Source organism: Labeo rohita, chromosome 7, assembly GCF_022985175.1.
Source record: "Labeo rohita strain BAU-BD-2019 chromosome 7, IGBB_LRoh.1.0, whole genome shotgun sequence".
NCBI lineage: Eukaryota > Metazoa > Chordata > Actinopteri > Cypriniformes > Cyprinidae > Labeo > Labeo rohita.
The window spans coordinates 44,719,900-44,741,285 of record NC_066875.1 but is presented as its reverse complement, the minus strand read 5'-3'; the positions used below and the strand labels follow the sequence as shown (position 1 = coordinate 44,741,285).

The window sequence follows — 21,386 nt, the reverse complement described above, 5'->3', positions numbered from 1 at the left end:
ATAATAAAGAAAATTATAATAAATAATAATTGGTAACAAGCCTAATTTTCTTTAAACTAAATTTTTATTTTACTTTCATGACATTTAAGCACACTTATCCCCCAAATTTTAATTCATATGTCCATATGTTTTTTTTATTTATTTTATTTTTGCAATTCAAAAGACAAAAATACATTTTAGTAGCATAAATGAAAATGCATAAATTTGAAATATTTTTAAACAATATATTGATTATTATAATCATTATTATTAATAATAATTATGTTTTTTGTTTTTTTTATTGTGGAAAATAATGTAAAATAATCTTAATTTCTAACCATCTTAATTTTCCTTATTATCTTATTTTACTTTCATGATATTTAAGCATAATTGTCCTCCACATTTTAATTTATTGTCCATGTTTTTATGTTTTATTATTATTACTTTTTTTTGCAGTTCTCATTTTTGTACATTTTTTTTAATGATTTCAGAAAAAAAAATTAAAATGCATATATTTTAAGTACTTTTTAAACAATATATAAATACTAATACTAATACTAATAATTATTATTAATAATAATAATAATAATAATAAAGACAATTATTATTATTGTTATTATTAAAAATATTAATATAATTTTCATAATAATTATGAGAATTGTGGAGAAAATTAATGTAAATTTATGGATAATAATAATACAAATGCAAAATAAACTAGATTGTTTTTAAAATGTAATTACAGTTGGGGAGAAAATGTGCTTAAATGTCATGAAATTGACAGAACAATGCAAAAGGGTGAAATATGCTGGACATGGTCTTGACTCTCTCTTGTTTTTAGTGAAGCCCACTTTAGAGACTAATACATTTCTTGAGAAACTTATTTAAGGCTTAATATGTCCAGCTGGCCCACAGTTATTAAGCACATTCATTGTAATTTAATTTATTTTAATGAGTCAGAGATTTTTGTAAAGGCGCCTTCAACTTTCAGAATTAATACGTCTCACTGTCCAAATTCACAGACATAATGCTGACAGATCATCATAATGCTTCGCTCTTCATATTCTTAAATAAACATCCCTTCTCCCAAAGGTCAGTATCACATGACTGCCTGCTTATTAAACTTATTAAAATTGCGCACAGTCTCTGATACTGAGCTTTACAAGAGGCTTTCTAATGCCTCATTTGGACACATTTTAAGGCGACAACGCATGAATTTTATTCTATAATGCCATTCACAGAACACTGAACTGACAGGATGCAATCTGTGATTCGTACGCAGGGCGATGTAAACATATGTTTCGCTTGGTTCTGCTTTGCCATCTTTTGTAAGAGAACAGCAGAATATTTTTTTAATTCCAGCCAAAAAGCTTGAAGTGACATGAAAGTGAACCCCTCCCATTGAGCTCAGCACAGATGCTCTCCAAAACAAACCGGTTCATGTTTTTATTGCAGCAGACTGTGGGCAATCGCATGTCTTCAGCCTCCACTGCTCAGAAACAATCATAGAGTCGTATATGAGTATAAAAATAGGATGACTGTGAGCTAATGATGAAAAAATGATGTGCAATAGCTCATTCAACACATGAAGTTCAAATGCATAATGGTAAAAATGTGTTGAAGTTGCATTGTAAAAGGAGAAGATTGTTCTTGATTCTGAACTGTGTGAAGGCAGAGACGCATTAAGAAAGAAAATGCTATAAAATACATTACAGATCCCACCATTAAATATTTTAATTGACGCTACAAATCATTTTACAAACAAACAAACAATAAATAAATGAAATTATGAGATTATTAGTGTTTTACAAGAAAATACAATTTCAGTCTTTCTGCTTTAAAATCCCATGGTTAATTAAATGCATTATTTAATTATTTGTGAAATTTACTAGCAATTTTTTTTCTTGGTGTAGAGGGGATTTGCCATTATATCTGTTTCATCTGATACTATTGTTATGAAAAATGATCAAAAATACATAAATTTTAACCAAATTTAAAGTTATTTTATTGTGCATCCCGCAAATTAAAATATGTGTATATAATATTATATATCTATTTTAACAATTTTCAAAAATCATGTGTTTATTATGTTATCATGTTTTTATTGTGTTAGTAAGCTGTATTTTTTGTTGTTATTATTATTATTATTTTATCAAAATAACCCAACAGCAGTTTCAGTGAGATTAATTGGAAAGCACAATGAAAAAACATGATTTTTGAAAATTGTTACAAAAAGATCTGTTTTTGCAGATAAACTCTTCATTCATACATACATATATATATATATATATATATATATATAGATAGATAGATAGATAGATAGATAGATTATTATTATTATTATTATTATTATTATTATTATTTATTTATTTTGTTTTTTTGTTTGTTTGTTTGTTTTTTTGCAATATGAGCATCATAATGTATGCATGAAAATATGTAACTATATACAATATGACTGACATGCATTTTGAAGTTAGCTACTCAATCAGGTCTACCAGATCAAAATCAAGGAAGTTTGCATGTCAGTAAACACAAATAATTTTGTCATTTTTGATAACTGAATCACAAGGTTTAGATTAACGTGTTCCTGTTTGACTGCTGCAGCTCTGAAGGACTCCAGCAAGCGATCCATAAACAATGACTGGAAAATCGAGCTGCCAGGGGAGTTTGAGCTTGCTGGCACCACGGTCCGCTACGTGAGGAGAGGACTGTGGGAAAAGATGTCTGCCAAGGGACCTACTAAGACTCCACTCCACCTCATGGTAAATACATTAGGTGCTAACACCTTTCTCTTTCTTAGATCTTCACCATCTTTCACATGTTTCTTATTGAAGAGTGCTTTTAAGGTCAGTGTAAAATGCCATTTGCTGCACATTTTATTTCGGTAATCATATGATCAATGGGAAATACTGTAGACTGCAAGAGATTAAATCATGGACACTGAATGAAAATTCATTGTAAGTACTTTTTTACTCAGCTTTATGTTCACACACTTAAAGGGACAGTTCACCCAAAAAAACAACATTCTGTCATTATTTACTCATTCTTTCTTCTGATGAACACAGAAGGAGACATTTTAAAAAAAAGTTGGTAACCAAACAGTGGACGGTAGCCATTGACCTCCATGAGCTACGGTGAGCTGATTGGTTACCTGCATTCTTCATTTTTTCTTTCCTTTTTAGTTGTATTGATTGTGCAATTCATTGTGCTTGTACTGTACTCCAAATCTTAAATGTTTGTTTTTTAAAAACTGTACTTACAGAAAATATAATGAAATAAAAGGCCACTTAAAGACAGTGCACTTTCATAGCTATGCTTCTCAAAGTCTGTCCTGCAGTAACTAATTTTATCCCTTAAAAGTCATCTTTGATCATCAAAATGACCTATTTAAACATTTTTCCTTGAAAATAATTTCTTCATGCATTATAATTGTTTAAATATAATTCTACATTCTTACAGCAAAAAGACAGTAAAACATGACCATGATATATAAATACTTTAACCATTTAAAATAATAATATTTGCTTATTTCTTGCACAAAACAGTAATGAGAACTAGATTTGAAATGTTGAAACAAGATGTAAAAAGTGTATTTTAGGGTAAAATATGACCCAGACAGGTTTGTAAAAAATGTAGGGATATTTGCCAAATTGTCGTAAATTAATACAGAAAATTAAACCTGAATTTATCTTGACACAACAAGATTAATTGTGACCATGGACCACCAGTCATAAGGTTTTAAAATAAGTGTTTTAAAATAAGCTTTCCGTTGATGTATGGTTTGTTAGGATAGGTCAATATTTGGCTGAGATACAACAAATTTGGCTTTAAAATTGTCCAAATGAAGTTCTTAGCAATGCATATTACTAATCAAAGTTTTAATATATTTACAGTAGGAAATTTACAAAGTATCTTAATGGAGCATGATCTTTACTTGATATCCTAATGATTTTTGGCATAAAAGTAAAATAAATAATTTTGACCTATACAGTTTATTTTTGGATATTTCTACAAATATGCCCATGCTACTTATTACTGGTTTTGTGGTCCAGGGTCACAATTGTCCTTGAGAAACCTTTAGCAAAAACAGTAGAGCATGCATGTGAAATGTGTATGATAGTCTGGTAATAAATTATTATTATTATTATTTGCATTTTTGAGCTGTATTGAGCTGTTTTATTTCCTTGAGAAACCTTTAACCACTACAAAACTCGCCTGCAGTAGACAAACACCAAAAACACAAAAAGACCAAATTCAAGGCAAAACAGTAATAAATTATTTTGAAAATTTGAGATTATACAAAATGCAAAATATATAACTTTTTGTTGTCATACTTATCACAATAAATAATTTACTTTTTTATACAATTTCACTTAAAGCCCAGTTGTTGTAGTTTTGAGAGAAAGTGGTTTTGACTGACAAATTTGGACATGGTTTGACCAGACAGACAACTTGTATACTTGTGTACTGATGTCCTATTTAAGTGGGTCAAAAAGCACTTTAAACTTCAGCTAGTTGCCTTTAATATAAATGTAAATTATAATGCATTTTCATTTAATTTCATTTAAATGCAGTTAAGTTTCTGAACATTTTGAACAGTTTCTTACAGTATGTAATATCATGTGTTGATTTCGGAAGACTTGGAATATAGCATGCAAGTCGACTACTTTTAAGATGTTTTTGGGTCACTATAAGTGTGGAAAGAGCTGCATGAGCTTGTTTGGAAAAAATAACAGCATATGGGTTTGGATCAACATGAGAGCGGATAAATAATGACAGAAGTTTCATTTCTGGATAAATTGCCGATTTAAGAAAGTAAATGGGGGCGATTTCGATTTCATGCTGACTGTAACTGTCATGTTCTCCTGGTTTCTACTTGATTTAAAGCATAATTATGGCATATTTTGTCTTCATCATGAAGGACTTCAGGATTAACAAAACACGCTCGTTTATATTCGGAAAACACGGCAGTCTGCTAATCCAAAGCAAATACATAAACTAAATGGAAAACAGATCGCGCAAAATGTTTTGAAAGCAATAACGCAGATGTTTTTGGGACGGAGCCATTGCTGAACCTGAAGTCTTCACCTTCATGCATGTCTAGCGCTGCTTTTCCATCCGTGTGCTGACACAGACATCGACTGCAGTGATTTCATCATGATGTCATGTGGTGTTAAGGCTTGTTCACAATGCGAAACGAGCTCAATGCAAAAAAAAATACAGAAAACACAGGTCTCGAAACACACGTCGACAAAAGTTGAAGTACCTCTACAGTTTCTACCAATCTCTCCAAATCAAGATCCATGCTTTCAAAACAATCAATACAAACAGTTTGCTAATAAATCATTTTGGAATGTTTTGAGAGAACACTTTTTTACACTGCAAACATTTTTTCCATTAATTTTGGTGGTAACACTTTACAATTAGGATTTAGTTAACTACTTTAGTTAACATGAACTAAGAATGAACTCAGCTGCAGCATTTAATAGTCTTAGTCAGTATTAATTTAAACATTTACTAATGCATTATTAAAATCAAAAGTTATGTCTGTTAGTGTTAGATAATGCACTGTGAACTAACATGAACTAATAATGAACAACTGTATTTTATTACCTAACATTAACAAAGATTAATAAATACTTTAATAAATGAATTGTTTATTGTTTGTTCGTGTTAGTTAATACATTAATTAATGTTAACAAATGACACCTTATTGTAAATTACTACCATTTTGGTGCCAATAGCCCTCTTGTTTTCCAGTACAATTATCTAAACATTCTTAAATAAAGATACATTTACATTAGAAACAAAATTACTTAAAATATATAATTTCTGAAACATACAAAATTTCTGAAAAAAATTCACAATATATGACAAGATATTATGTCCTGTTTTTCAAAAATATGTTAAGTGAGTGGCTGTTTATTTTATTTTATTTTATTTTTTTAAGAAAAAATAGTCTTGTTTTCCCTTTGAATGGTTTTTTAAAACCTCATTATCAGTTTTTTCCCTTCATTTTAAGCATAAAATCACTTATTTTTGATATCTTCATAGTCATTTTGCTTCTCGTGTAAATGTACCTTGATTTACGAATGTTTAGATAAGTGTACTGAAACAACAAGACAAAAATACTTTTTGATCATTTTTTGCAGTTTACAATTAGTTACTGGCATATTTGATAAATATACCAATGAATATAATCTAATCCAAACATTGACTTTATGCATCTACAACCTATTTTGTACGTTTACATTCACATTTGTGACCTTGGACCACAAAACCAGTCATAAGGGTCAATTTTTCGAAACTGAGATTTATACACATCTGAGAGCTGAATAGATAAGCTTTCCATTGATGTATAGTTTGTTAGAATAGGACAATATTTGGCCGAGATACAGCTACTTTAAAATCTGGAATCTGAGGGTGCAAAAAAAAATTAAATATTGAGAAAATCAATATTTTAAAATTGTCCAAATGAAGTTCTTAGCAATACATATTACTAATCAAAAATTAAGTTTTGATATATTTACAGTAGGAAATTTACTAAATATCTTCATGGAATATGATATTTACTTAATTTCCAATTTTTTTTTGGCATAAAATAAAAATCACATTTTTGACCCATACAATGTATTTTTGGCTACTGCTACAAATATATCCCAGCAACTTAAGACTGGTCTTGTGGTCCAGGGTCACATTTATGCATTTAGCAGACGCTTTTACCTCGACTTGCATTGCATCCGAGGTATGCATATTATCAATTCATGCATTCCCTGGTAATCAAACCCATGTTATTGGTGCCATGCTGTACTCTCTTGGCTTGTTTCAGTGGCCACCTCTCTCGCTCTCTCCTTCTCCTACGTCCCCTTTTATACCTCTTCCTACCTTTTCCGCCTGCTACCTCTCGTCCTCCACTATCCACTCCACTTCTCCTTCCTCCTCTTCTGCTCTTTCTCCAGGGTCCTCATTATTTCTTTGCTCTGAGTCACAGGTGGCTCCTTCCAAACATAGCCAAGTCAAGATAGTTGTGCAGTCAGTTTAGTTACTGAATTTTTAGTTTATGTTTTTTTATATGTTTGTTTTGCTTTAATTCAATTCAGGGTTGGCAGGTTTTCGCAACAAAACCCGCCTAATTACTTCCCAAAACTAGCCAAAAAGTAATTTACTCACCCCCTTGTCATGCACGATGTTCATGTCTTTCTTTCTTCAGTCGTAAAGAAATTATGTTTTTTGAGGAAAACATTTCAGCATTTTTCTCCATATAATGGACTGATATGGCGCCCCGATTTTGAACTTCCAAAATGCACTTTAAATACGGCTTCAAACGATCCCAAATGCGGTCGTAAACTATCCCTGCCGAGGGTCTTATCTAGCGAAAATAACCGATCATTTCGCTAGATAAGACACGGCTGGGATTGTTCACAACTGCATTTGGGATCAAAAAATGCTGAAATGTTTTCCTCAAAAAACAATTTTTTTACGACTGAAGAAAGAAAGACATGAACATCTTGGATGACAAGGGGGTGAGTACATTATATGTGAATCTTTGTTTTGGAAGTGGACTTCTCCTTTAACAAAAACTGGATTTGAGAAATGTGTGTAGTAAAAAATGAGTAATTGGTTTGAAATCAAGAAAATTTTATCTGTTTAGAAATAAAAAGTTATTAGACGTTTTAGAGCATTGATCTTTACTTAGAAAATTGTCATATCAGTTGAAAAAAAAAAAAAAGTTAACTCCGAAGACTAGTGCAAAAACTCGCATCACTGCTCACTATCCAATGAAAGCCAGTAATTGTCTAGTCCAGGCACATTGTTTCAGTTAATATCTCCTCGAAGCTTTTTATGATGAAGAGAATAGACTTATAATCTCCACTCCCCCGCAGTCACCGAGAGTTTAAAGTAAAAAGGTTTGTTTAGTCCGGAGAGCCAGAAGGTGTCTTGAGAGAGATCTTTAATTAGTGTAATTAAGCAGTGAAGCAGGCTTTAGACGAAGCTTTCCTCTCAGACGTCCTCTGGCACACAGATGCTCCACTTCAAACGGTCAGAGTGTTTTTAGACCCATTTAGAATATTTAAGCTCAGTTTCTAATGTGTCTCTAGTCCTTTTCAGATGGGCTTTTTTTCTGACCTTGAATAACTAAATAGATGCAAAGCACTCCAAATTAGGTGAGAATAATATGTAATGTGCACAGGGCCAAATAAACCATATGGGCATTTGGGCACATCCCAATCATGCCCTGAGTGTGAATATTCACTGTGGCGTTTCAGTTGCATGCGGTGCATATGTAATGAAAGGAACAGTTCACCCAAAAATTACAATTTGCTGAAAATTCTCTCAGGCCATCCCAGATGAAGATGAGTTTGTCCCTTCATCAGAACAGATTTGGAGAAATGTAGCATTACATCACTTGCTCACCAGAGGATCCTTTGCAGTAAATGGGTGCCATCAGAATGAGAGACCAGCTGATAAAAGCATCACAATAATCCACTCCAGTCCATCAATTAACATCTTTTGAAGAGAAAAGCTGCATGTTTATAATAACTTTAACCTGTTGCTTCTGGCTAAAATGCAAGTCTTTTATCCATAATATTGCTTTCTCCATTGAAAAAAAGTTGTCTCATCGGAATCAGGAGAGGAATATGCACAGATCAACCACGGTGAAAACAGTCCAAAACAGTACTAAACATATATGTGGGTGGGTCTTGATGTGAGAGGATAACAGGGGATGGACTTTTTCACTGAAGGAAATGTTATTATAAATTATAGACTCTTATGGATGGATTTTGATAAAAAAAATTGTTTTTTTAAATGATTATTTTCAAGTAATTCATAAAATCTCTTGATCTTATTTAAATAATGCTCTGCATATCATGGGAGTGTTTTTTGTTAAATGCTGATTTAAATGACATAAATGAATGTATTACACTAATACAGTTTTATTTAAAGACATCCTAATATGAATCACCATTAAAAACTCAAAATGTCAGCACACATTACCATGAGAACTTGGTAGAAAATGTGTTTAATTATAATTAAATAATGTCACAATGCAAAAATGTTAATGGCCCTTAAAATAGGCTTCATTTTCATTATTTCACTTGTTTCAAGAGTCAGATGTGACTTGGACATGTTTTAATGAGATTCACTCACTGTATATTTTGTTTGTCTGCTGTTGGTGGGCTTGTTGAGTATTTTGAATGTGTGGTTCTTTTCTTTTGTGTATCATTTCGTTCATGTCATTAGCCACTGGTTGACAGTAAGACGCTCTTTTTAAGGGGTCTGAGGGGCTCTTAACCTCCACCGTCTGTGAGGAACGGCTCTCACGAGATGGATCTTGTGATAAAGGGTGTGCTTGAGGCCAGAGTCTTGTCCTGTCCCTGGAAATGATTATGGGAATGAATGGAAGTGACTGGCATTTTGGTAGCCACTCGAAATCAGACCTTACGCCTGTTCACAGGCCTCTGGAGATGCACTATATAGCCAAATGCATGCAGACACCACCTAATGCTTGTAATTAACAGCAGCCAGTGTTTCTGAAGGTGTTCAGTAGGGTTCAGCTGTGAGCTTTGCTCAGGCCAGCGAACTCCTTCAACGCCAGACTCATAATACAGTGGCATGCGAAAGTTTGGGAACCCTGTGAAAATGTGAATAAATTTAACATAATAAGAGAGATCATACAAAATGCAAGCTACTTTTTATTTAGTACTGTCCTGAAGTAAGATATTTGAGATGTTTATATATAGTCCACAAGACCAAAAAACCAGCTGAAATTATTACAGTAATCCCCTTCAAGAGAACCCTTGGTTCTTAATACTGTGTGTGATTACCTGGATGATCTATGTCTTTTTTTTGTTTTGTGATGGTTGTTCATGAGCCCCTTGGGAGTCGAACACAACTATTAAAAAGGTTCAAACATTCACTGATGCTCCAGAAGGGAACACAATACATTAAGAGCCGGGGGGGTGAAAACTTTTTGAATTTAAAGATCAAGGTAAATTGTACTTAATTTGTCTTCTGGGAAAGATGCAAGTATCTTCTGTTGCCTCTGAAGGGCAGTACTAAATGGGGAAAAAAATATATTTCAACAAAAGAAGAAAAATGGTTCAAATGTTTAAAAAAAATGTTCACATTTTCACAGATTTTGCAAGGGGTTCTCAAACTTTTGCATCCATATCTGTATGAATTTTAGCTTTGAGCACAGGAAAAATTATGAAATAAATCGAAATAAAATCTGAAAATTTTAAATACAAAATCATGGTCTTTTTGTGAATTATTCATTGGACCATATTATTTTAAGAAGAAAATTAGTTTTTGTCATTTGTAAATGCTATAACTTGCCACTGAAGCAACTTTATTTTATTATTCATTTCATGAATCTCTTGTAGTTTTCAAGCCCTCCAATTAAATATGTATTAGTTCAAATGTTTAGGTACAGTAAACAGTAGACTTTTTAATGTTTTTGAATGCTGTCTCTTCTGCTCACCAAGGTTGCATCTATTACATTAAAAAATACAGTAGAAACTGCAAAATTATGAAATATTATTACAAATTAAAATAACTGTTTTCTGTTTGGATATGTTTTAAAATGTAATTTATTACTGCAATCATTACTCCAGTCTTCAGTGTCACGTGATCCTTCAGAAATCATTCTAAAATACTGATTTGATGCTTAAGAAACACTATTATTATTATCACTGTTGAAAACAGTCATGCTGCTTCATATTTTTGTGTAACCTGTGATACGTTTTTTTATTTGAGTAGAACGTTCAATAGAAAATACAGAACACCACTGTAAGCTAATAAACAGAGGTTAGTGTTCCTGAATGCTCTGCTTCTCACTTTCGTCGCATTTTTCTCTCAGGTTCTGCTGTTCCACGATCAGACGTATGGGATCCATTATGAGTACACGGTTGCCCTGAACCAGTCACAGGAGAACATCAGTGATCCGGTGAAGGAGCCAGAACACATGTACCTGTGGACTCACAGCAGCTGGGAGGACTGCAGCGTGCACTGCGGAGGAGGTCAGTGCTGTTCATCACCCACAATCCCTCTGGGGTTTATTTTCTTATTACTCTGTGCCATTATACTTTCTTAAAAATACAGGCATCTGTTCTATGCCGAACCTTTCACATCCATGGAACCTTTCCAATCCACAAAAGGTTCTTCATAGAATGCAGCAGTCGGATTCCGGGAGTAAAAACTCCATTCATTTTCTCTAACTGATTTTTAACAACAACTGAAAAAGCAGTCATCGGATGCCCATTTTCCGCAGGTTGATATGATTTGTTAGGGTCTTAATGAGAAGTCTGTACCATACTTTGATTAAAATTTCTCAGTGGTTGTGTAAAAATACACCATTTTTACCTTGTTTTATCAGCTCTGCAGACATCAACTGGTTTTGTTGCATGTTCCTTTAAATGCTAATTAGCTCTGCCCACCCCTCTCTTCTGTGGTCTGACGAGCCATTCTATTTACTTTAGCTGGATTTAGCCACGAAACTTGCTAACTAGCACATTATTAAGAAAGGCGATTTGCAAAGATGCATAAAAAAACTCTCAATGCTCACTTCTGCTGTAGGTGAAGCTGCATCACAAATGATTTGCGCAAACATAGACGGATTCATGTAGATCGCCAGGTGCATTTCCTTCAAAAACAAAATTAACGTTATCCTAAGCATCTTCAGCGGCTCAGATGTTAGGAAATCAGCCTAGAAAATTGCAACTTTTCATTTTCCGTCGGTCTTAGTACATGATGTAACTACAGAAGAGTCAAGTTTTAAATAGGAAAAATATTGTCATTATGTATGTTCATTTTTGTCTGAGATGCTAACGGTCTAATCAGATTCAATGATCTATGCTAAGTTATGCTAAAAATTCTACCGCCAGACCCGAAGATCGGCTGAATGGATTCGAAAACGGTAAAATTCAACTGATTAACTTTAGGGGACAATGAGCCTATTTTTTTTTTTAAATAGAGCGTTCCTTTAAATAGTTGTGTATATATGCATATTTAGCAATAAAATGAAACTATATTGTTTCTATAGATACAATAAGCAAATTTAAATTAAAAGTTTTATATTTTGCCATTGTTTTCTTTATTTAATTTTTGCAATTCTTCATAAGATTGTAGTTCTTTCCCACACCAAAGCCCTTAAACTTTTTTTTGGTTTTCGTTAACTTTTTTTGCTTATATTCAATATTTGTAATTTTGTGATTCTCCTTGTGGCTGGCTGGTTTGGTTCATGGATTTTAAGCACTTTAACGAAGACTTATAGGAAAAATACTTCTGGAACCAGTGCTGCTAAAAAAAGTGGACAGCCACTAACGCACTCTATAGTGGAAGAAGGTGTTTTAGATTAAAAATGTTCTTCACACAAACAATGGTTCTTTTTAGAACTGATTGCTCAAAGGTTCTTCCATTGCATCGCTGCAAAAACTCCCTTTTGAAACCTGCTTTTCTAAGAGTGTATTAGAAACTGATCACTAAAGTTTCCAATTCTCCTAAAGGTTTCATTAAACTCTCTTTCAGTCTTGAAGCTGTTAACATACGTCAGCTGTCCAGCTGTGTTTCTGTGACGTCGTGTGACTGTTATGGTCAGCACAGCTGTGTGATTATATGTAGCAGGTTAAAGCCCCAAAAATAATAATTACTGCTATGAAAAGACAATCTAAGACAAATGACATCAGCACTAAATGACTCACAAAGGAACGAAACTTTCAGAATTAGATGCTGTCAGTGAAGTCGTCACGTGTGGTGGAAGCTTTATTTACTCGAAACTGAGACACGCACAAAATAACCCGTAAGGCGACATTGAGGCCCGTCTCATTTTCTAAGCCCGTCTGAGCGTGACAGTTTTGCTGGTAATATTCACAAATCTGATAGCAGGCGAACATTTATCTGCAACAGACCGGCATGCAGTCTTTCCTCAAATAACTCCGGTTTTAACGCTGATCTGCTTGTTTCTTTTATGCAGTTATTGCTTCCTAAGGGCTGAGTGAGGATTGTCATTGTCTGCGAAAAGTGTTGCATCAGCGTGTATTAGTTAAATCTGTTTCTAAAGCAATTGTTAAAGAAGTCCACTTCCAAAACAAAGATTCACAGATAATGTACTCACCCCCTGACTGATATGGTGCCCCGATTTTGAACTTCCAAAATGCAGTTTAAAACGATCCCAAATGCAGTTGTAAACTTTTTAATGCCAAATGCTCGTCTTGTCTTACTCTGCCTGGACTGTTTTTTCCGGTTCATGGCAGTTAGGGTATGTCGAAAAACTCCCATCTCATGTTCTCCCTCATCTTGGAAATCATCCTACATCACTGTTTTACCTTTTTTGTTGAGGGTGTTTGATCTTCTTTGCATGTTCACTTTGCAAAGACTGGGTCGGTACTTCTGCAGCGATGTCGGATGATTTTGAAGTGATTTTTGAAGTTGAGGGAGAAAATACGATTGGAGTTTTTTGACATACCCTAACTGTCTTGAGTCAGAATACACAGAGTTCAGGGAGAGCAAGATGTGGACTTCTCCTTTAAGTGCTGTTGCTTCTAAATAATGTGATGCATTGGGTTTTTAATGGCAATTAATAGAAGAGCTTTATGTTTTTGACATGAGCTGCAAATCATGTTCTGGCCTGAAATAACTGATGAGAGATTTGCACTGTCTGTTTTTGGAAACTTCTAGACAGATCTATGAAATAGAGGTTGTTTTGGGGTCAGCGTCGTTCCTTCGAGCCAGTTGTGAACTGATGAATATAACGATGTGTTTAATGACGCCAGCACATGTGTGTCATACGTTAATACAGCTGGGGTTGATGAAGCAGGATCTGTCTGTAATACTCACATCCAGCACTTGCTCATGGACAGACAGATTGAAAGAATGTTATTTGAGATGGGATTAATAATTGCAAGTAATTTGTTCAGCTGTGTTGGGTGCATATGGGTAGTTGACACACGGACATGGACACAAACTTAACCTAACCATTTGAGCATCAAGATTTAAAGTTAAAATTTCTACAGGTGTTTAAAGGATTAGTTCACTTCCAGAATAAAAAATTCCTGATAATTTACTTAGCGCCATGTCATCCAAGATGTTCATGTCTTTCTTTCTTCAGCTAAAAAGAAATTAAGGTTTCTGAGGAAAACACTCCAGTTGACTTCAGTGGAAAAAAATAAAGAAAAATTGTACTTTTTAACCACAAATGCTCGTCTTGCACTAGCTCTGCAATGCACATCTGACTTCACGCATTACATAATCACATTGGAAAAGTCACGGTTAGTTCTTCAACTGTGTACTGGTTCAAAAAGGTAAGGGTAGGATGAAAATCTCCGTCTTATTTTTCCTCCAACTTCAAAATCATTGTTTGCCTTTTTTTGTAAAGGACATTTGACTTTCTTTCCACTGGGAAGAAACAAGAAACACTGGGTCGTTACTTGCCTGCGTTGCACATGACTTTTCCAACCTAACTATGTGAAGTGGAGCTAGTACAAGACAAGCATTTGATGTTAAAAAGCATACAAATGTTTGTTTTTTTTTTTTTAGAAAATGACCAATGGTTTCACTACAAAAGACCTTTATTCCTCTGCTGGGATTGTGTAGAGCCCTTGGAAGCTGCATTGAAACTGCAGTTTGGACCTTCAACCCAGCTCCCATTGAAGTACACTATACAAATCTTGGAATGTTTTCCTCGAAAACCTTATATTCTTTTCAGGAGTACTGGAAGTGAACTAATCCTTTAAGTAAAACGTGTGTTTTTTTATATTATAACTGGTCACAGTTTTGTCAGACTTTCTTTTATTCATTCTTAAATATACAAATATTTAAAAATATATATAAATGTACAAATATGAATTAATTTGCTTGCTCAGTAACTAATATAATTTATAATGTTATTTAAAACAATTTGTTTCCAACAGTTAGACTCAAATAAGTAGAGGTTTAGTTTATTTTATGCTGATTTTAAATTGTAATAATATTTCACAATATTACTGTTTTTACTGTATTTTTAGTCAAATAAATGCAGCTTTGTTGAGCAGAAGAAACTAAAACATGTTCAAAAATATTACAAAATCTTACCGAACCCAATCTTTCTAACAGTAGTGTATGTGAAGGACTGTCTCACTGCAGGTCTGAATAAATGAACATGAAAGTAGTTTCACATAAACATTACAAGTTTAATGAGTACACTCTAAATTAAATTATTTGGCAACCCAGCGCTGGGTAAATATCAGATAGAACACATGCTGGGTTATTTTAATCCTGCTGGTTGGGTTAAATGTTTTTACCGAACATGCTGGGTTATTTTTTTTAAGTCACTTTTGTTTAAAAAATTATTATATTGTTGGCTTAAAATGGATTGGAACTTATGAAAAAAAAAACACACAGAATTACTAGAGGTAACAGCAATAATCAAAAGATGAACATTTATTGTCAAGCAAGAACACATGGACAAAAAAAAATCACTTTTTATCGAAACAGCACTAATTCTCATGTAGAAATCTGAGCCGGTGAAGTTTTTCACTTGTAGCTGAAAGATGCCGTGGCTGACTCAGAACCCTGCCCATAAACAAACAGTACTGACATTAGAGAAAATATTTTAACATCAAATTAAATTAAACTCTGTACTAACAGTAATAAAATCCATTTATTTTAGGTAAAAAGCGTTTCCATCCTGCGAAACAGCCGCTGTTGACGTAGCTGACTGACGCAGATGATTGACATCTCGTCCCTATGTTGCATTGCGTAAAATACAATTTACGGCACAGTAAAGACTTTATAAAAGAAATAAAATGTATACAAACCTTTATTTCGCTGAAGAAATGCACCAAATCGGCAGTGCCGAGAACTGCTCTTCTGTAGGGGACTCAAAAAGCCCTCGCTCTGACTGACTGTAACTCAGCAGCTAGGTTATTTCGTCAGAGACTGGCTCAACCCAGTAGTTGTGTGGAAAAAATAACCCAGTGTTAAAAATGACCCAGCAACTTAGTCACAGAAAAACTACCCAGCACCTGAGTAGAAAATATTAAAAATAGCACAGTAAAATGACCCAAGTTGAACCCAGCATTATTTAGAGTGTAGTAAACTTGTAACTAGATGTCATCTTTACTTTGCTGACAAAGTCGTGATTAGTAAAGTCTTAAAGGATACCCAAAATGCTCTTTTGGAATTTTGGAAAGGGATTTTGTGTTGTTCCCCGGCACTCACTAATTGGTGACCAAACGGTGTATATGCATATTTCTAGGGCAGTAAGTAAATGAATAGCCAGTTTTTTTTTTTTTTAATGAGATAACACTATCTCAGTTATATTTCTATCCACATGCAGGTGGAAAACTGAAACTCCAAATTCAGTAATGCATGTGAAAGTTTTTATCTGAGAGTATTCAGTGAGCGTTTCTTTCAGATAGGAAACACTCTGCTGTACTCTACTGTTCTGGGGTAAGAGTGTGTTGCCCTGGAAACCATTGTTAAGGGACTGTATATAGGAGTGAGAGCAGAAGTGTCACACTCATTCAAACTAATGAGGCACCTCTAATTTTTGGAGGGAAAGTGGATTTTAAATGCAACATCCGAAAAACAACAACTGTAGTAAGTAAGTTGCTTAAATGAGAAGTCCACTGACAAAACAAGGATTCACATATAATGTACTCACCCCATTGTCATCCAAGATGTTCATATCTTTCTTTCTTCAGTCGTAAAGAAATTATGTTTTTTGAGGAAAACATTTCAGCATTTTTCTTCATATGATGGACTGATATGGTGCCCTGAATTTGAACTTTCAAAATTCAGTTTAAATGTGGCTTCAAACGATCCCAAATGCGGTTGTAAACAATCCCAGCTGAGGTAGAAGGGTCTTATCTAGGGAAACAATCGGTTATTTTCATAAACAAAATACAATTTGAATACTTTTTATTCTCAAACGCTCGTCTTGCCTTGATCTCAGAGTTCTGAGTTCTGACCTTTGTCACAAAAGACTTTCTTCGTTGCCCTTTTCCCTGTCACGTTTTAGAAATCAAGAATTTTTTTAAGAAATTAAATATCAGTTCAAAACTTAAAATCTCAAAATTCGTCCTTTGAAAGGCATTTTAAATTCAGACATTGCATTAACATGGAAAATGTACATTAAAATCGTATTACAAAATATTTTTATTTGTGAATTATAAACATGTAAGTCTGGATAGTGCATTTTTATGTCTGTGTTTAAAAATGGGAGTTACTGTTAAAGGGTTATTATCAATGTTGAAAACAGTTGTACAAATCTTTTCAGCATTTTTTGATAAATAGAAAAGAGCTTTTTTTTAAATAAAAATAAAAGTCTTCACTGTCACTTTTAAACAATTTAATGCATCCTTGCTTAGTAAAATTATTCATTTAAAAAAAAAATCTTGCTGACCCTAAGATGTACCAGTGATTTATTTTTTGAATTGAGCTTATCGCATTGCTTTGTCCATAAATTATACTGTTCGTGAAATGTGATGCTGCCTTACAGCTATGTAAAAGCCAGCATATGTCATTTCCTATCTTTGGGAACAGCCTTTGCATCTGCCTAAAATGCTGAGTAAGTAGGCAGCGCATGTTTTGGAGCAGAGCTTCTGTCTCCGTGTCTCTTAGGCTGGCCTTCACCGCTCGCCGCTCGCAGGAATTAATCTCTGTCTCCGACTGCTCGCGGTTTTTTTTGGCAAACGTGGAACAACACAAAATTAATGACATGGCTAATCCTACAGTCTGGCGTGTCGCCACCTTCTGAAGCAACAACAACATTAAGAATTCACAGCAAATTAAAGGTCCTGGGCAAATTCAGCGGGTCAGCGCTTCCCCCCGCTGCTAATTTGGTCATGACCACTAAAGGACCCCCGACTCCATAGATGACCACTTGAAATAACCTCGTATTGTTATCTCTAATTAGAAATGTTTTGTTCTGCAATTACCTGAAGTGGGACATGGCTGTTTGGGAGGTGAAAGTGGAGCAGACAGCATCAGATCGTACGCAAGCGCTCACACGTGCCAGAGAAAACACTGGTTGTCCTGTTGTGGTTAAACACCCCCAGTACAGAGCCAAAACCCTAGACTCAATCCAAACATTAACATCCTCAGTGGATTGTTAGTAAACTTGTTCAGAGGTCTCAGAGCGGCCATAAAGATTATTACTATTATATAATCATGCTTGTTTTTTTTTTTTTTTAAAGAGAAATAATGTTGTTCCTTATGACATTTAAATTTAGTTTAAAACATGAGCTAGTTTACAGCTAGAATTTTTATTTAAAAATATTAATATTATTGAATAGCATTTATTATTTTATAATGTTATTATTTATTAAACATGATTAATTTAATGTTTAAAATGATTTAATATAATAAATAATGCATTTGGATAAAACACAGTTTACAGATAATTATTATTATTATACATATTTATTATTATTATTATTATTATTAAATATGATTTATTATCATTGTGTTATTATTTTTTTGAACATTATTTATTGAATATTTAAAAGTATTTAAAATGAAATTATTTTTAAAACTAATTTACAGTAAGTTTAATATTACATATTTATTTTATTATCATTTTTAAATAGTTATGAAATTTATTATTATTTATTATCTTTAAAGCTTTTTTTTTTTTTTTTTTCAAAGTCTGCTAAATGAATAAATGTAAAATGTAAATGTAAATGATTTCTTTTTTATTTTTAAACATTTGTGTTGTGACAGATTTCTTGCTTTTTGATTTATAACTTAATTTCTGTATTTGTTTACTTGCTGTAATGGCCTGTTTACACCAAGAACGATGACTATAACACTAATTGGATGCCACATTAATGCATGTTCATATATGAGCTAGTTTACAGTGATAGTTATTATAAAAAAGGTTTTAATTAAAAAAGCGAGACGTTGTGTAACAGTGATATTTCACTGGGATTACAGCATGACTCATTGCCTCTCATATATCATATATGATTTCTTTCATTTACATAACATATACAAAGGAGCATTCAAATTGATTTATGTACTGTATGTGTATGCAAGATGACGTGTTGAGTGACATTTTCTGAAGTGATAGTATGTCAATAAAAATGTTTGGCTGTGTTTTGTTTCAGGGGAGAGAAGGACCGTGGTCTCGTGTATGAGAATCGTTAATAAGACCATGACTCAAGTCAACGACAGCTACTGTCAGGTGGAGAACAGACCCGCGCCTCAAATCCGCCGCTGCAACATCCACCCCTGCCAATACAGGTAACAGAGCTTCTTAGAACAGGTTGCTTTCCCTGATATCTGTGTGTGCTGTGTGTTTTAATGCCATCAGCTAACACAAAACTCAATAGGGAGTCAAACAAGATGGGTTTGGGATCACAGCCCTGGTCTCCTCTTTCTTGTAGATTCAACAAACTCAATCCAAACCAAAATAAGTCACTTTTTCTGTTGCCGTCTTTGCTATACAGATCAAAGCCAAATATTGATGCATGTTCTTTCTCAAGGATCATGGATGGGAGAAATGCTTCTTGACAATTAACTATAGTTTTTTAAACTATATACATTTGGAGAAGATAAGCATTGTGATCGTATTTAACCAAACCCAACAATAGATATTTCACTTTCTCTCTCTGCTGTTTATTAAAGTCTTGAGCTTTTCTTTTGCAGCTAAATCTTTCAAACAAACAAATATTTATTGCACACACTTATTGTTTTATCTATAATTCACATTGTTTTATCATCCTAGCTTGTAGTGTTTCACAATCTAGGAGCAATATGTATAATTTGATTTATACTGTGTGATAAAATCAGATTGCTCTGATTCCAAAAACTGTTTCTTCATCTGTAGTTTTTCAGGATGCAATATGTTCTCAGATTACTTGCTTGAGAAGAGATAAGATATTGACATGAAGCTGTTCATTCAGAGCAGAAAGTCTGCTTCACTTGAGTGAACAGGAAATAGATATCGTGCTTACAGAATTATAACTTCATTTGCACGTTCTTTCTTGCTCTAAGACTCAAGGCCTGTTCACACCAGTATCTTCTTCTGAGCCAAAACGTAGTCAGTATCTCCTCCTAGAGCTTTAAAGCTACAACCACCAAACTCAGGTCAGACCTTCAGACTGGTCTGAAGTTAGTCCCACTGATCCGGCTTACGGTTTTCGAAAACCAGTCTATCAAAACCACCTAAACTCCGATAGACTTTCATTGAGGGGTGAAAACTTTTATACAAAGAGACCTAGGTGCATCTAAGCTCTTTATTGCTATAGCAAAGCTTAACAACTCCCTATTTAAAAAACAAAACAAAACAAAAACAACTGAATGGCTGCATTGGCTGGCTTCCCAGGCTGGTTTTAAACCAGCCTTGGCTGATTTTAGCTTTTATTTTGTTTACAGAATCAACTGGTTTTAACTGTTTTAAAAATGTTAATCATGCTAGCCACATGTTAATCATGTTAACAACATCCTAGTAACTTGCTTATGTTAGCAGCATGCTATTAACATGCTAATCATGCTAGTAACATGCTAATATCATAACATGCTAATTATGCTAGAAACATGTTAGCAACATCCTAGTCAGGGCTGCCAACTTTTGAGTTCAGCCTAGAGTGAGATTTTGGGGGCGGGGCTTGTTATGGGGGAGGGGCTTATGGAGGGGCGTGGCTTGGTGTGGAAAAAATACAAACACAAAATCATTGCATTAGCAGAAGTGTATTAGGTATATATTGATTGTCAAAGTATTTGGTATCTGTACAGAATTTCTTGGGAGATTTACATTACATTTAATTTTCACAAACATTTTACAGAAATAGGATTAACATGTGATTAACATGTTCACAGATTAACATGTGCTCTATTGTAAGTGCTGGTGGCTGATTTTGCAGCCTTAATCATTGATTTGGATGGCTTTTAAGTTATTTTACATAACTTTATTAAAGTTATGTAAAATAACTGCTCAGTGCTGCAAAACAAACAACTCTGCTAATGCTAACTTAATTCTATATAAACTATAACAGCATATTAGCTACTAGCCTCAACTGGACGGAGACAAACTCACTGACCTGCCTACAATTCACAAGGTGCAGATGGGAGGGAGAACACTACACAGTTTATGGGAACAAATTGTGTATTTCCCTCACAATTGTCACAAAAAACTCACTACACTGTCTGTCTGGTCTCTCTGCGCGTTGCTTTGCGAGATCATGCGGCGCGATTTTTTTTTTTTTCTCACTGCTGCACGAGTCTGCGTGAGAAAAGGGGGGTGTGGCGTGAGAGCGTGAGAATTGGGTCAATTGCGTGAGTCTCACGCTGAATGCGTGAGAGTTGGCAGCCCTGATCGTAGTAACTTGCTTATCATGTTAGCAACATGCTATTAACATGCGAACCATACTAGCAACATGCTAGTAACATGCTAACCATACTAGCAACATGCTAGTAACATGGTAATT

At 33.9% G+C, this 21,386-nt stretch overlaps 1 protein-coding gene across 2 annotated transcripts in view; it reads left to right on the top strand.

The window, feature by feature from the left end:
• The window catches only part of adamts17 (ADAM metallopeptidase with thrombospondin type 1 motif, 17), a 148,892-nt gene that overhangs the window by 104,560 nt on the left and 22,946 nt on the right, over positions 1-21,386 (top strand). For both annotated transcript variants that reach the window (XM_051114413.1, XM_051114412.1), the window contains 3 exons: positions 2,581-2,738; positions 10,838-10,997; positions 19,065-19,200. In XM_051114413.1, the coding sequence (XP_050970370.1) occupies positions 2,581-2,738; positions 10,838-10,997; positions 19,065-19,200 (454 nt within the window). The remainder of the gene's footprint in view (positions 1-2,580; positions 2,739-10,837; positions 10,998-19,064; positions 19,201-21,386) is intronic.